Raw genomic sequence first — 14,894 nt, 5'->3', positions numbered from 1 at the left:
CTTATTATAATTTTCTCCTAAATTTTACTCATATTTCAAATACCTCATACATTCTATTCCCTATCCTTTCTTTATTCTATTAAAATAAAATTTCTATATTCTTTCTTTATTATTTTTTTTTCTCTCACTTCCCTTTATATTCTTTCTTTATATTCTATTAAAATATAAGTTTGGAGAGTAACTCATGTACTCATCCTAAAATTAAAACTTAATTTAGGGAATCGGATGTGGATGAGTTTTCTTTCACTTTTCATGTTTTTTTCCTATAATTTGGCTAAGGGTTAGTTTAAGGGTGCGGATGGGATGCTCTTATCCCCTCTATCTATCCTCTATCTATGAGCCGCGCTTAAACCCCACATCCTTCCGTCGTATCTCCCTTATTCAAAGAAAGAAAAAAAGCACCAGTAGCCTATCTTTCTTGTTGTGTACCTATATATACATTGTTTTGTTATATAATATATATTGAGAAACCACTACTTTAATTACGTACGTACCCGATGTTTGTGGCCATCTATTTTATATTAGTAATTCACCTTTTTTTTTTCTTATTATAATTCCATATTACTTAATGATCATCATCTGATCTTTACTGATCTTCGTAATCACATCAACTGATATAATATACTTTAAATAACTTTAAATTTTAATCACTTAACTATGACACGTGAACTAAAATGTTAATTAGAAATGATAAAATCTAAAATGAAGGACAACAATGTTAATTCTTCCTACATTAATTTCTCAAAAGGTTGTCCCTTGATCATAACATGCATATACATAGAAAATTAAATTAAAAAAGTGTATGTCTCTGTGAAGTACTCTAGTTACACTTTTTTCTTAAATAGGATTCTCAAAAGTAATTCTTTATTGAAATTCAAATAATTCAACTCTTATTAAAAAAAAAAAAAAAAAACTGAATGAAGATCAGCAAAGGCGTTTAATTACAATGGTTAGTGAGAGATTAACAATTGCGAAATAAAGGAAGAATAAATATTGATGTCAAATAAAGATCAAGAGATTATTATTATTATTATTTGGTGTCTTAAAGGCAATGCTCGAAAAATCGGAATTGGGTAAGGACCGATTCAATGAATTGGGCGGCAATTCAACAAATCAAATCGAGCGATTCGTGACAATTTTGAATTTGAATGGCACGACACTTTATGCGGCGATGGCTCCTAAACTGATCCCAATTATATATTAATTTATGGAAAATGATACTTTGACACCTAAATTTGACACCTCCTTTATTTTAATTTTTATTGTAAATTTTTTTTTTACTTAATGGTTAAGGAAGTAACTATTAGTATATTGATATTTTTTTTATATTTTTTAAAAATATTTTAAAATGATAAAAAAATGAATTAAAAAAATTAAAAAAAATAAAAATAACAATTTGACCTAGTGGTCAATTGGAGCGGTGCTACTCAGGGTGCTACTCAGGCGGCAGAGTAACACTGCTCATATTTTATTATAAGAACCAATCTTCTTTATCCAAGAATAAGCTTATCCTTAAGGAGATCAAAGAGTATGTTTGTCTCTTCAACAATCCAAAATAGTGCAGCAGCACTGCCCAAACCGTCCTGGCCGCTTGTTGCTGTAGATTCACAATTCAGTGGTCGAATTATATCAAAACTATCATTTAGTGGCTTCCCCTCTTAGTTTATCCAATTAAGAAAATGAAGAATGGTAGTAACCAATCATTTGATCTCAAATCTCTCTTTTTTATTTATTTATTTTATTGGTATTTGGTGTTGTACAAATTATGTATAAATATATATATTTATATTAAAAAAAAGATAATGTAATAATTAAAGGTGATCGATCCAAGTGACCAAGATGAAGCGAAGATCATGACGACCACATGCATGCAACGACACACCCACCATAAGACACCTACACCGACAACCAAACATCCTAAAAATAGCAAAATAAATATGTAAATTACTAATAATGGAATCCAAATGTCCAAACTCCAAACCCCAATACATAAACAAACAGAAAAAAGCAGTGGCCAGCAGCAGCATCGGCCAAGCTGCAAGAAAGAAATTAGAACCTCCCACTCCGACTATGGCCGCCTCTCGCTCTCTCTCTCCTTTCCACTTTTGCACCTTTTTCTTCTTCTTCTTCTTGCTCGTTCCATTGCTTTCCCTGCTTTCTCTTCCAATCCCGGTTCTCTGCCAGTGCAAAAGACCTCCGGTTATCTTCAACTTCGGGGACTCCAACTCCGACACGGGTGGACTCGTCGCTGGGCTCGGTTTCCCTGTCAATTTTCCCAACGGTCGTGCCTTCTTCCACCGGTCTACAGGCCGGTTGTCCGATGGCCGGCTCCTGATCGACCTCTTGTGTAAGTGAGCCCTCGCCTTCAATTATGACCGTTCATCATGTTTATTATTCATGTTCTCCACGGTTGCAATCACTTGTAATCAGTGTGTTGCCTCATGCCTGGACGTGATTAACGGGTAAGTTAAGCCTTTCTTTCACTCAAGTGTAAAGCGACGTCTTTTACATGTGCAAACTCAAATGTCTTCATCGGTGGGACCCAACCCGTGCAGGGTCCCACTTCTCAGCATCATCATGTGAATCTTGCGTGATGCATGGAGATTTGTCTTGTTTTTCCTGGTTATGATCAACTGATTTCGTAGAGGTGGGTCTGGTTTTTTAATTTTTATTATTCAAGAATTTATTTCATATAATATGCTCTTGAATTTTCTATTTTGTTCACAAAAGTTTTTTTTTTTTTATAAAAAAGAAAAAAGAAAAAGATGTTCACAATAATTCTAAGATGGGAAAAGACGTTCCAGCAAATTCTTTAGTGGAAAATAGGAATATGAAATGAGCCCAATATTTTGTGTTTATTTATTTATCATTTAAGATTCTCAATTCAGACTTATCAGTTATCAAGATATAAGGATAATGTTCTCCTTTGTGTGTGCACTCTTAAGCAAAAGATGCTAATTTTTTAAAGAGAACTGCTACTGACATAAAAAGATTATACAAAATAAATATATAAAATGATGTGGCATTATGGAATCAATTAGATTTATTTTATAATAAAAATAATTTTATAATCTAACGTACCATATGGAGTACTTACTTTAATTTATAAATTTGTTTTTGTGTAGTCATTTTATATTAAAATATTTTCCTTTTCAAACGTGGTAATTAGAATAGTAAAAGAAAAAACCAGAGGATCTAATTGCGGAATGTGTGTAGGGGACGACCATAGATCTATTTTCTTTTTTGTTTGGTTTTGTTTCTGAGAATTTGGAGTACTATCCTATTAAGTGTTGGGACAGGGTGTCAGGACATGCATGGATCCAAAGTTGAAAGCAACATATATACGACGTTATTTATTGAAGATCTAAATTAGAAGATCTATATTTAATGTGTAGGCCAGAGTTTGAATGCAAGCTTACTGAGCCCATACCTAGACTCCTTGGGAGGATCCAAGTTCTCAAATGGGGCAAATTTTGCAGTGGTGGGGTCCTCTACTCTCCCTCGTTATGTCCCATTTTCTTTGAATATTCAGGTCATGCAGTTCCTTCATTTTAAGGCTCGCTCCATTGAACTTGCTGCCGCAGGTACTATTTCTCATTTACTTGGCGCTTTCTCATTTCATTATCCTCGACAGATAAGTACTCCTACAGTTTTGACCGAACACATGAAATGAAATGAACACCACAACATTTATAACTGTCCGACCAAAATCTCTAACAACATTAAAATGATCATCTTGAATTGTTATAATGTTTTACCAGTGTAGATGAATTAACAGGTGAGATTTTATCCAAAATTTAACAGGAAGCCATCAACCGTCCTATCATGGTTTCACCGTTTTTTGTTTAGCACATAAATGAAGTCATGCCCAAGAAAAAGTGAAAATAGGTGGTCATAACATGTGAACTTAATATTGAAAATCGACTGTTCATCAGTACTAAACTGTGCTGTTGTTTGCATATTAAGTTTGACTTCCACAAACACTACTAGATCTCTAGATTAACATGAATAACTATTCAGTGAAGAGGCTAAATTAAAGGAATTAATTGGAAAATCATTAAACCCCTCTATGCATAGAAGAAACCTGGACTGAAAAGGGTTTTTATCCATTTCCTGCAGTGATCTAAAAAGTTCTTGAATTCGAAATTTTGGTAGTCCTATTAATCCTCAAAACTGCTGAAAACTCAGACTCAAAGGTCTGTCCTGGCTTTGAACCAAGATGGATGAATGGGGCTTGACTAATTATATATCACCTAGTCCCATAAACACTTGGATTAATAAGGTTTCGCCAACTTTCCGTCAAGTAGGGAGAGAAATCATACTCTTATAACTAGTTATTTTGTAGTTCTGGTTCCTTCATCCTCATTCATAATTGAAATTAGTGAGTATGAAATTAGTGAGTATGCATATATATATATATATATATAGGTTCAGGGACTTTGATCAATGACGAGGCATTCCGGAATGCACTTTACATGATTGATATGGGCCAAAATGACATTGCCAATACATTCTCCAAGAACCTATCATATGCACTGGTTGTAAAAAGAATTCCATCAGTCATCAGAGAAATCCAGGATGCTGTCAAGGTGCGTTTATTCTCCAATAATAGATGTTAAGAAAACTTCACAATGCTCCTGCAAAAATTAGGGGCAACCTTCGATGATCCAAGCAGTACTTACAGTTGCGAACGTGTACGTCCTTATCAACACTGTTGTTTTATGTTACATGAAATGCAGACCTTGTATACTCAAGGTGGTCGGAACTTTTGGATACATAACACCGGGCCATTGGGTTGCCTACCTCAAAAGCTTTCGTTAGTTCAAAACAAGGATTTGGATCCGTATGGATGTCTTTCAAGTTATAATTCTGCTGCAAGATTGTTTAATGAAGGACTGCGTCATTTGTGCCTAGAGATGAGATCTGAACTGAAGGATGCTAGCATAGTCTATGTAGATATATTTTCAATCAAGTATGATCTCATCGCCAACTCCACCAAATACGGTAAGTTTGTTGTTTCTAAAGTTTTTTCTCCCTGATCTCTAGTGTGGTTTTTGTTATGTAGGTTTTTATAAATTGAACATGATCCAGTCCTAGAACCGTAAACTCACAGAACTTAATTTGCAGAAGTTTTAACATGATAGTGTAAATAAAGTTAATTCGAATTATTTTAAAGAGTGGAATTCCCACAAGCCTAAATCTTAATTTGTTCGTCTCACAGGTCACGTCACTTTGTTGTTTATATCTCTATGACACTTAGGAGGCTACTAGAGTCTCATAAAAAATTTCATGTTTCAAAATAAGAGATCTAGATGGTTTGTTAGAAAATTGTAGGGAGAGATAAGAGTTTTTATTTTATATGTTCACTTTTTCACTCTTCTTCATTTAATGTAAGTAAACTTTTATTTAAAGAGTTTTCGTGTAAGAGCGAGGTTAATTATCTTCCTGGAAATTAAGTAGTAGTGGTGGAGAGTTAATTAATTATAACCTCTCCATCTATGTGAACACAACATAGATCATGAGGTTACCCACTACCAATGATTAGGAAACATATATATAAATATATATATATATATATATATGTTAGTATATATGGACGTAGTTCGTGATCAACAATCCAACTCAAGGGATATTGTTCTGAGAAGTCACCTTGTAGGTTTCTCGAGTCCCCTAATGGCATGCTGCGGGCATGGAGGTCCTCCATACAATTATAATATCAAGGTGACATGTGGTCAGCCTGGCTTTCAGGTCTGCAATGAAGGATCTAAACTCGTAAGTTGGGATGGGATCCATTATACTGAAGCTGCAAACACCTTTATATCCTCAAAAGTACTTTCCACAGCTTATTCTACACCACGTACTACGTTTGATTTCTTTTGTCATGGTTGACCACTTACTTGAGGAAATAATTAGTGCATTTTCATGTCTTTCTGGTTCTTGTTATGATTCCTCGAGCATGACCCTAATCTTTGTAAAAGATAAGATTTTTGTCAAGTTGAAGAGGGTACTTGTAAACTACTTGCCATTTGCATTTGGAAAAAGGTCGATGGAGGATTTGCCTCGCTCGTATGACCTAGTTTAATTTGGATTGTAATTTAGTACGTAAATAAATGAATAAATTAGGGCCAATTAATAATATAGTTCTAAAAATAGTTTTTCATAGCGATATTGATTTGACTGATAAGTTTTAGAAATGACTCCACATTTTTTTCCCCGATCAGGGGTAATTGAAATCCTTTTTCTTGCCAACTTATCAAGAGGGGATACTGTTGTGCTACTAATTAAGGAGTGGGGGGGGGGGGGGGGGGGTAAAAAAAACTGAAAATATGTTTGAATTGACCAAAACGGACTAGGGATTCAATACTGGTTCTTAAGAACCAAAATCGGATCAAACCGATTTGGTACTAATTTTCATATTTTAAAAACCAGTTTGAAATGAACCGGATCGGTACATATATATATTTTAATTTTTTATATTATTTATAAAATATTATTTGTATAATTATTTAAATGATATTATATATATTATATGTTAAATCGCTAATTAATATAATATAAAATTTTAATCTTATTATTCATGTCTATTAATCTTATAACATAAAAATTAATATAATATGAAATTTTAATCTTAAACATGAATATTAATATTATGTTATTCATATAAACTTACTTTTGAGGAGAACAAGCTAAAAGAACCGGCTCTCAAGTCTCAACTTTGTAGTGCCACATGTGTAAACGACAAACCGAAAAAAATTGGTTTGGATCAAATCGGAATTGAAAAAACAGAAAGTTCTAGTTTCGGTGATTAAACGGTCTGTATCAATTCTTTAATTTTTAAAACTAGTGTATATGGATTGATCAATTCTAAAATTTATCCAAAACCGGACCAAACCAGACCGGTTACACCCTTACTAAGGAGGATGCATAGTATTTGTATACATCTGCTGTCCATTAGATAAGGGATGATTGCTACAAAGTGGTTGTTCCCAACTTTTTCTTATTGCATGTTATGTGTTTTATCACATCCAAGCCGTCACTGTTATTGTCTTCCATGTGTGCATGCCTGTGAATATGCATGGGTATGATCTGCTTTAAGCTTTGTAAAGTAGTCCAAGAGAAATAGCCTACCTATTTAATGCTTGAGATTTATCATGACCTGAGATATGGGTTAGTTGTTACTCTTTATAAGGCAATTAGTTAAACCACTCAAATGTATTGATTATGTATTAGTTGAATTACGAATGCATTCAGGAGTTTCTGCGATGGAGAATACTGTAAGTTGCTAGCTAGGCACGTAAAATGTGACAGAAATTAAAGTAAACGTGACTCTGCAATATTTATGTAGAACATCTTTTTCACCAGGAACTAGGAAAACGCAACCTAGCCGCTCGCATGTTTGGCAAGGAAGAAAGTACGTCGTCAATCCAATCATCTTTAAATCTAGAAGATTATTAACTTCTAGTTAAACCAGGTTAAAGACCTACACTACACAAACACACACGTACACATATATATGTTGAATAAGGTTAATTTGAATTACCTCAAACGGAGCGAGATTTCCACAAGTTTGGTTCTTTACTCATCTTATATCCCGAATCAAATTGTTGTGATTGCACCTTTACCTCACTTAAAAGACTACTAAAGTCTCCCAAAGTGATCCCACACTTCAAGATGAAGAGTTTAAGACGGTTGCTCTTAGAAATTATAGAGAAATAGGAGAGACCTTTATTTGTACGTCCACCCACTTTTTTCCACATTAAACTAATGTATGTAAAACTCTTATTTAAAGAGTCTTTTGATGTCAATGGTGAGGAATTAATTAATTGCTTGTGGTGGAGAGTTAATTAACTACTTGTAACTTCTCCACCCATGTGGACATTACATGGGTTATGAAGTACCCAATTAAACATGATCTCCCGATTGTCCACAATGGGTACCATGTCCATTAGCAATATGCTCGGGATCTTTCAATCAGTTATTCCTTATACAAATAATGAAGCGTGCGACTTGAAAAAAAAGGCAAAGAGTAGGAGCACTCTACTAAGTAACCATCTTATTAACATAGTACATTACTCATAATATCTCATCTATGCCACAGATTGTTTGATCTCACTAGGTCAAGGGTTCTTGATCCCTCATGAATTTATAATTCAAAGCAATTCTTGACCTCACATTATATAATATACTCATGATCATATCTAGCCAAACTGATATAATCGTTCTGGCTATGAGTCATGCATAAAATAAAAAGTAAAAATCCAAATAATCTTTCCTAGACAATCATGTAAGTCTCTTGAGAGAAACCAAAAAGTTATCTATATCGATCCCTTGAAATTCTAATTCCAAACACATAATTTGCTTTATCCATGTCTTTCATCTCAAAATTAGAGGTCAATAATTCTTTTGTGGCGACAATTATCTTCATATCATTTCCAACTAAAAACATGTCACCCACATATAAAGATAAAATCAGAAAACTCTTCCATGTACGTTTGATATACACACAATGGTCTTCTTTTAGCATATCAAAGCCAATTGAAGTAATAGTCCCATAAAATCTAAAGATAAAAGGACTGATTTAATGAATTCAGCGACTCAACAAATCAGGTGATTCATGACAATTTTGAATCAATTATTTTAATATTGATAAAAAGGATTTAAAATCATTTATGATTGAATTCAAACATTTTATATATTGTATAAAAGAGTATAAAATATAAATTCATTGACTAGTTTTAATAAAAATATTTTATGAATCTAAATAGTTTCAACAAATATGTAATTTATGTATTTATCCTCAATTGTCTACATTCTTTTGTCTTATATAAGAAGAAGATAAAGACCATTAAATTATAAGAACATGAAAAATGTAATATTTTATGCACAACCACAAATTTAATATACATTACTTATTTATCTCCTAATTTTTTTGTGCAACTAAAGAAAATAAAGAATTACCTATTTTATCTTTCAAATTTTCTGCAATTCTTATTGAATATAATGATGAAAAAGTTAATATATATTTTTAGTTGTATCATATTTTTGTATAAGAAATTAAAAAAAAAAAAAAAACCTCAATTTTTAGACATCCTAAAAATAAATATAGTTTTGAATCGGTTGAAATCGTTCTAAAATTGGCTAGAATCGGTTTGAATCATCTCAAATTGGTCAAATGAAACGGTTTAGTAAACGATTCAAAAAGTTCATTAAAATCGATTTGGTTTCTTAACGATGCAGTTTTAATCAGCCTAAATCGAACCGTTTTTTCAAGGCTTGGTCTAAACAATTGTAAGGCCATAAATGAGACGTTTCAGTTGGCATACTTTGTACTCTTATCCCTCAACCTTAGAACCAACAAGTTGATTCATATAGATTATTCTCCTAATTCTCCATTGACAAATACAATTTTTACATCCATTTGGAAAAAATCCATTGTAGTTAAAATGAGTCAAATTGAAGCAAATATATATCACCATAGGAGAGAATATTTTTTCGTATTCTATACCCTCTATTTGAGAATAACCTTTTGCCACAAAATGAGCCTTATACTTGTCACCTAATCCATCTGTCTAGCACTTAATTTTTAAAACCCTTTTGTTTCAAATAGATTTGCACCTAAGTTGAATATCTACTAACTCCCAAACTTCTTTCTTTGTCATAGAACTTATCTTATCTCTTATAGCAGTCATTCATTTATTTGAAGCAAGTGAATTTAGTGCTTTCTTATAAGAAGTAGGCACATCAAGGTCACATGGATCACACATGAAAGATTCTCTTTCATTCTCAAAATGACGATAAGGAATGGTTTCACTTTCGCTTCACGTTCTACATAATTAAAACTCTTTTGAGTCACTTTCTAGTGGTATACTCACGCTAGGAGGTAAGTCACTCCCACTATTTTTTGCTCATCAAAGATAATGTAATTTCGATTTCTCGAGTTCTTGTAACTCAAAAAGTCCAATATATTTCTTTGTTTCATTAATATTGAAAAAATCATTCTCAATAAATGTGATATCACACGATGCTATTTCCGTCATTCCTCCGTTAGGATGTTTACTATACATTATGTAACCATTTGAGCTCTCTAAATATCTTATATAGATAAGTTTATTTGCTCTAAAGTTAAGTTTCCCATATTTATAAGAAATGATGTGAGCATAACCCGCAAAACCCCAAGGCCACGAATGTTTGAGAATTGGTTTTGCATCATTTCCATAATTCATATGGGGTTGAGACATGAGGGAATAGACTTAGAAGGTCGTGGTTCAAAATGTAGGTAGAAGCTAAAAGAACATCTATCAAATTCCAATAAGATTAATTTGAATTATAAACTCAAGTGGAACAAAATTCTTACAAGTTCGGATCTTTGCTCGCCTTATAACCCACTTCAAATTATTGTGATTGCACATCTATGTCACTTAAGATGTTATTAGATTCTCCCAAAATAATTTCATTATTCAAGATCAAGAGTTTAAGATTGTTACTTTAGGAAACTGTAGGGGGAGAGGACAACCTTTATTTGTACGTTCACTCACTTTTTTCCAAACACACAATTAATGTATATAAGACTCTTATTTAAAATGTTTTTTGATGGGGCAGTTGATTAACATTCTTCGAAGTTAAATAACTGGTAAGAATATGGAGTTAATTAACTATCAGAGATAGAGAGTTAATTAATTACTTGTAACTTTCTAGCCCATGTAATCACTACAAGGATAATGGATACCCTTACATGAATTCAATGCACACTTTTATCACATTAATAATTCTAAACAGAGAGTACTTAAATTTGCATGAAGGTTCATGTCATCTCACTGGTAAGAATAATATCATCTTTTCATGCATTGATACAAGATTTAATTTGGCATCACAAACGCAACAAAACAAAATTGAGTAGACTTGAAGTAGACGCAAATACGATAGAACAAGTCATAAGCACTATCGGCTTTATGCCATTCAACTTTATGCTATTCAACGGATATTCGGAGATCTTGTCTCTATAACCCCATGTTTTATTGTCTTCAAAAACATAAAATATTAGAGATACATATATTATATTCCTCGAACATTAGGAGCTTTTTGCTACTTTTTTGTTTTTTTTTTTTAAAGAAAAAAAAATATAAGCTTACTTTGCTGCTCTGTTTTAGTTGCAAGGAGCTAATTGTCATTCTTATTCTTACGGGTTATTTAGAAAACATATATATAACTCATCTCATCTTAAAAATTTTTATAATTTCTTTTTTAAATATCACTTAAATATAAATATTTTTTAATTTTTAATTTTTAATTTTTAATTTTTAATTTTTTTATCTAATCATTACAATTTTGTAACAAATTCTAAAAAATAATTTAACTTTTTTAAATTCTAAAATAAAAATAATATTAAAAGATTATATTATAACAATATTTTAATTTTTTAATATTTTTTATTAAACTTTTTATCTAGATCTCTTCTCTCAAAATCTAACAAAATTTTAATTTAAATTATTTTATTACTATATATTTATAAATTATTTTATTATTATTTACAAAATTCTTAATTCATCTCGAAGCGTCCTAATTTCATCATCTTGCCCTAGATTAATCTAAAGAACTGAAGAATCCATCGTACATGATCATGGAAGTGGGCCAGCTTACTGCTGAACTATCACCCACCCACCAGTGGTCATGAATGATTAACGATGTTGTATTTGTATATTGGGTTCAAATCCTCGAAAAATCTAATCAACGAGGAGGTGGGACCTTGGGATGCCTTAAATATTGTCCGGGGTTTCGATGTGAACAGATCACTAATAATAATAATAATAGAATAATATTATATATAATCGTAGAATATATAAACATCATACAGTCATTTTAAAAAAAAATTAATTTATTTTTAAAAAATTAATTTTTTTCATATAAATTTTATATTTATTTATTTATTTTTAAATAATTACATGATATTCACGTATCCTAGATTATAGCTATCTTTTTTTATATTTAATATGTCATATAATTAAAATAGATAATTATATTGGTGGTTATTTTTCTGACGTCACGTCCTTGCATCGGCTATCAATCATTTCCTTCCATGCGAATGGTTACTCATGCTAGGCTGATATTTGGAAGGTGGTTCATGATAAGGCATCATGTTGGGGACAACTCTCTCGGCCAACTGATCAGTAAAAAACGACAGGAAATTGAGCCAAAGCAACGAAATATACAAATTATAAATCGATCAACAATCTTGAACATAATATGCTACAAGAAAAATTAATATTTATAATGAGTTATTTATGACAAAAATTATTATTATTTTTTTCTAATCAAGCATATATTATAGAATAAATGAATTACAAAACATTCAAGGTGGATCATTTTCTTTACTATCAATAAATAAAAAGCATCTAGGGAGATTATTTAAACGTATGCATCCAAAAGCTTAATTGGTTGCTACCCATTGCGCTAATGAGTGTGCATATCAATTTTGGGATCGATGGATTTTGGCTACTTTCCATATTTGATGATGGCAGAAAATTTGTTGAAAATCTGCAATGATGGGGGAGATTTGCCAAAATGTGGATGGGTCCAAGCTTTCAATGGTTGTGATGACAAATTGGGTGTCGCCTTCAATTACTGCTAAATTTTGTTAATGTTGTGAGGCCATTTTGGAAGCTAGAAGTGCCTCTGAAACTTCGGCTACCAGAGGGTTTTCCGTTTGAATTTTTTCTATTCTAATCTCCAGGATGTCCCCGTTGTGCTCCCTGCGTATCACTGATGCTACTGAGAACTCATCTCTAACTACGGCATCAAAGGAATTAAAAGCTTTGATAATTTGGTGGCGGAGGCTTCTTCTTTCTATTTTTGTTTCTCTTCCAATGCTTTCTTGTATTCTTCATAGACCTGGTTCAAATGATTTTTTGTCGTCAGAAGGGATAGTGAAGCATGGTTATGAACTATATCGTTTCGTTTCCTCGAGATAAAATCCATTATAACTACCGCAAATAGCTGGAAGTAGTGTTTTTCCGTGTCTCGTAGTCTCAACTCCTATTTTGGGTATAAGATAATCTTTATCCAATCTCAAAAGGGGTGTATGGGTAGATTTGCTAAATTTAATAGCAAGGGACTTTGTTGCCATAATATTCGATTTATTAGACACTTTATGAAAAGATGTAGCAAGGTTTCTTCTACCTGATTACACAATGGACATTCTTTGAAGCCAAGTTGGGGAACGATTGTGCTCAATCTTGATTTGATGGGAAGGTTGTTCCAGAGTAATTTCCAAAGTAACAGCCTGTGACAGTCGTGGATTCTTGGACTCCATAGGAGTTTGAAGAGGGTCAGTGTGGGAATTTGTTGAGCTGAGTCTTGGGTACTAATTGTTATGTGGTAAGTTGTTTTAACCAAGAATTTCCCATTGTTGTTTAGGGTCCAAATTACCTTGTCTTGTCTCTGAGAGATTGTCGGCAGTGAAATTTTTTGAATTTTTGTAATGCTTTCTTGGTCAAATAAATTCTGCATTTTTGGCGTATCCCAAGACCGTGAGTTTTCTATGATTATATCTGAAACCTTTAAGGAATGGTGGATCTGATCCATTCCTTGGATCGGATTTGGTTTGAAATTTTTCATTGAGGGAATCCACAGTTCTGACTAGATATTAACCGAAAGTCCATTATTGATTTGGTAGCATCTTCCTTTTTTTAGTAGGTCTCTTATCTAGAGAAAACCTTTCCACAAGTACGAGTCTGATGATTTTGGTGCTACATTTCAGAAATTCAAGTTTTTGAGATATTTTGCTAAGAGAATTAACTGCCATGGACCATTTTGTCTTTCACTTATTTCCCATCTTGTCTTTGCTAATAAAGCTTGATTTCATTTTTCCATCAATCTGAGTCTGAGCCCTCTTGGTTTTTTGGTTGGCAAATTGATTTCCATAATTTTAGAGTTAGGTTGTGGATTTTTACTTTTAGGAATCCCCACCAAAATATTTTGAAACTAGTGTTGAGAGCCTTGCATATTGATTTTGGGAGTTGAAAAGAGGTCATATGGTAAGATGGGATGGTGCTTGCTACTGATCTAATTAGCATTGTTCTTCCTGCTTGTGATAAAAGCTTTGATTTCCAACCTTCTAGTTTTGTAGTTTTATTTTTTATTTTTTATTTTTACTAAAGGAAGTTGGCAAGCCCAAATATTTCATTCTCGCCGAAGATGCTTTGTAAGGAAGCCATTGAGTGATGGCTGGTTTGGTTGCTGGACATGTATTCCTTGTGATGAAAATGGAGGATTTGCTCAAGTTTATTTTTTGCCTCGACCACTGCTGATTCTTTGCTAAGCTTTCAGAGATAACTTGAGCATTTCTTTCTGTAGCTTTCACAAAAATGATTGTGTCATCCGCAAAGAGTAGGTGTGAGATGGGTGACCTATTTCTACTGATTTTTTTTCCTTCAAGGGTACCTTGCACTTCAACTTTTAACATAATTCTTGATAATGCCTCTGTGACTAGTATGAAGAGAAAATGGCAAAATTAGGTCTTCTTGTCTTAATCCTCTTTATGCTTTAAAGAAACCCCTTGGTGAGCCGTTTATAATTATGGAGAATGTTGCAGTTGTTACACACTTTTTTATCAGATTTATCCATCCTTGACTGTATTCCAATACTTTCATTACCGTAAAGAGAAACTCTCATTCAACAAGGTCGAAAGTCTTTTCCATGTCGAGCTTTATAGCCATTAAACATTTTTTTCCAATTTTCCTTTTGAGGTGATGGAATAATTCGTGGGCGCTTACAGTATTTTCTTTTATTTTGTGGCCTAAGGCAAAAGCTGTCTAAAGGGGAGAGCTAATATTTGCTAATGTGGCTTTAAAGCAATTGGCCAATATTTTGGCAATGATTTTATAGCTGACATTTATGAG

At 32.6% G+C, this 14,894-nt stretch overlaps 1 protein-coding gene across 3 annotated transcripts; it reads left to right on the top strand.

Moving 5' to 3' along the window:
- The first annotated feature begins 1,950 nt into the window (after window positions 1-1,950).
- On the top strand, window positions 1,951-6,136 carry LOC121261904 (GDSL esterase/lipase At1g09390-like). Of its 3 annotated transcripts, none has more exons than XM_041164317.1 (5): window positions 1,951-2,347; window positions 3,396-3,584; window positions 4,435-4,589; window positions 4,740-5,004; window positions 5,657-6,136. In XM_041164317.1, the coding sequence occupies exons 1-5, from the start codon at window positions 1,954-1,956 to the stop codon at window positions 5,887-5,889; spliced, it is 1,236 nt and encodes a 411-aa protein (XP_041020251.1). In that variant the 5' UTR covers window positions 1,951-1,953; the 3' UTR covers window positions 5,890-6,136. The 3 variants fall into 3 exon arrangements, with proteins under 3 accessions (XP_041020251.1, XP_041020252.1, XP_041020250.1); XM_041164318.1 differs by having other exon boundaries at window positions 4,429-4,589; window positions 5,646-5,783; XM_041164316.1 differs by having other exon boundaries at window positions 1,952-2,347; window positions 4,429-4,589.
- Window positions 6,137-14,894: the final 8,758 nt, after the last annotated feature.

Source organism: Juglans microcarpa x Juglans regia, chromosome 4S (genome assembly GCF_004785595.1).
Source record: "Juglans microcarpa x Juglans regia isolate MS1-56 chromosome 4S, Jm3101_v1.0, whole genome shotgun sequence".
Classification (NCBI taxonomy): domain Eukaryota; kingdom Viridiplantae; phylum Streptophyta; class Magnoliopsida; order Fagales; family Juglandaceae; genus Juglans; species Juglans microcarpa x Juglans regia.
The sequence above is the reverse complement of the archived record's forward strand: the minus strand, read 5'-3'. Positions and strand labels throughout refer to the sequence as shown.

Coding starts and splice junctions, on each gene's coding strand:
- LOC121261904 (XM_041164316.1), top strand. CDS start 1,954: ATGGAATCCAAATGTCCAAACTCCAAACCCCAATACATAAACAAACAG. Junction 4,590..4,739: donor AAATCCAGGATGCTGTCAAG/GTGCGTTTATTC, acceptor CATGAAATGCAG/ACCTTGTATACTCAAGGTGG. Junction 5,005..5,656: donor CGCCAACTCCACCAAATACG/GTAAGTTTGTTG, acceptor GTCACCTTGTAG/GTTTCTCGAGTCCCCTAATG.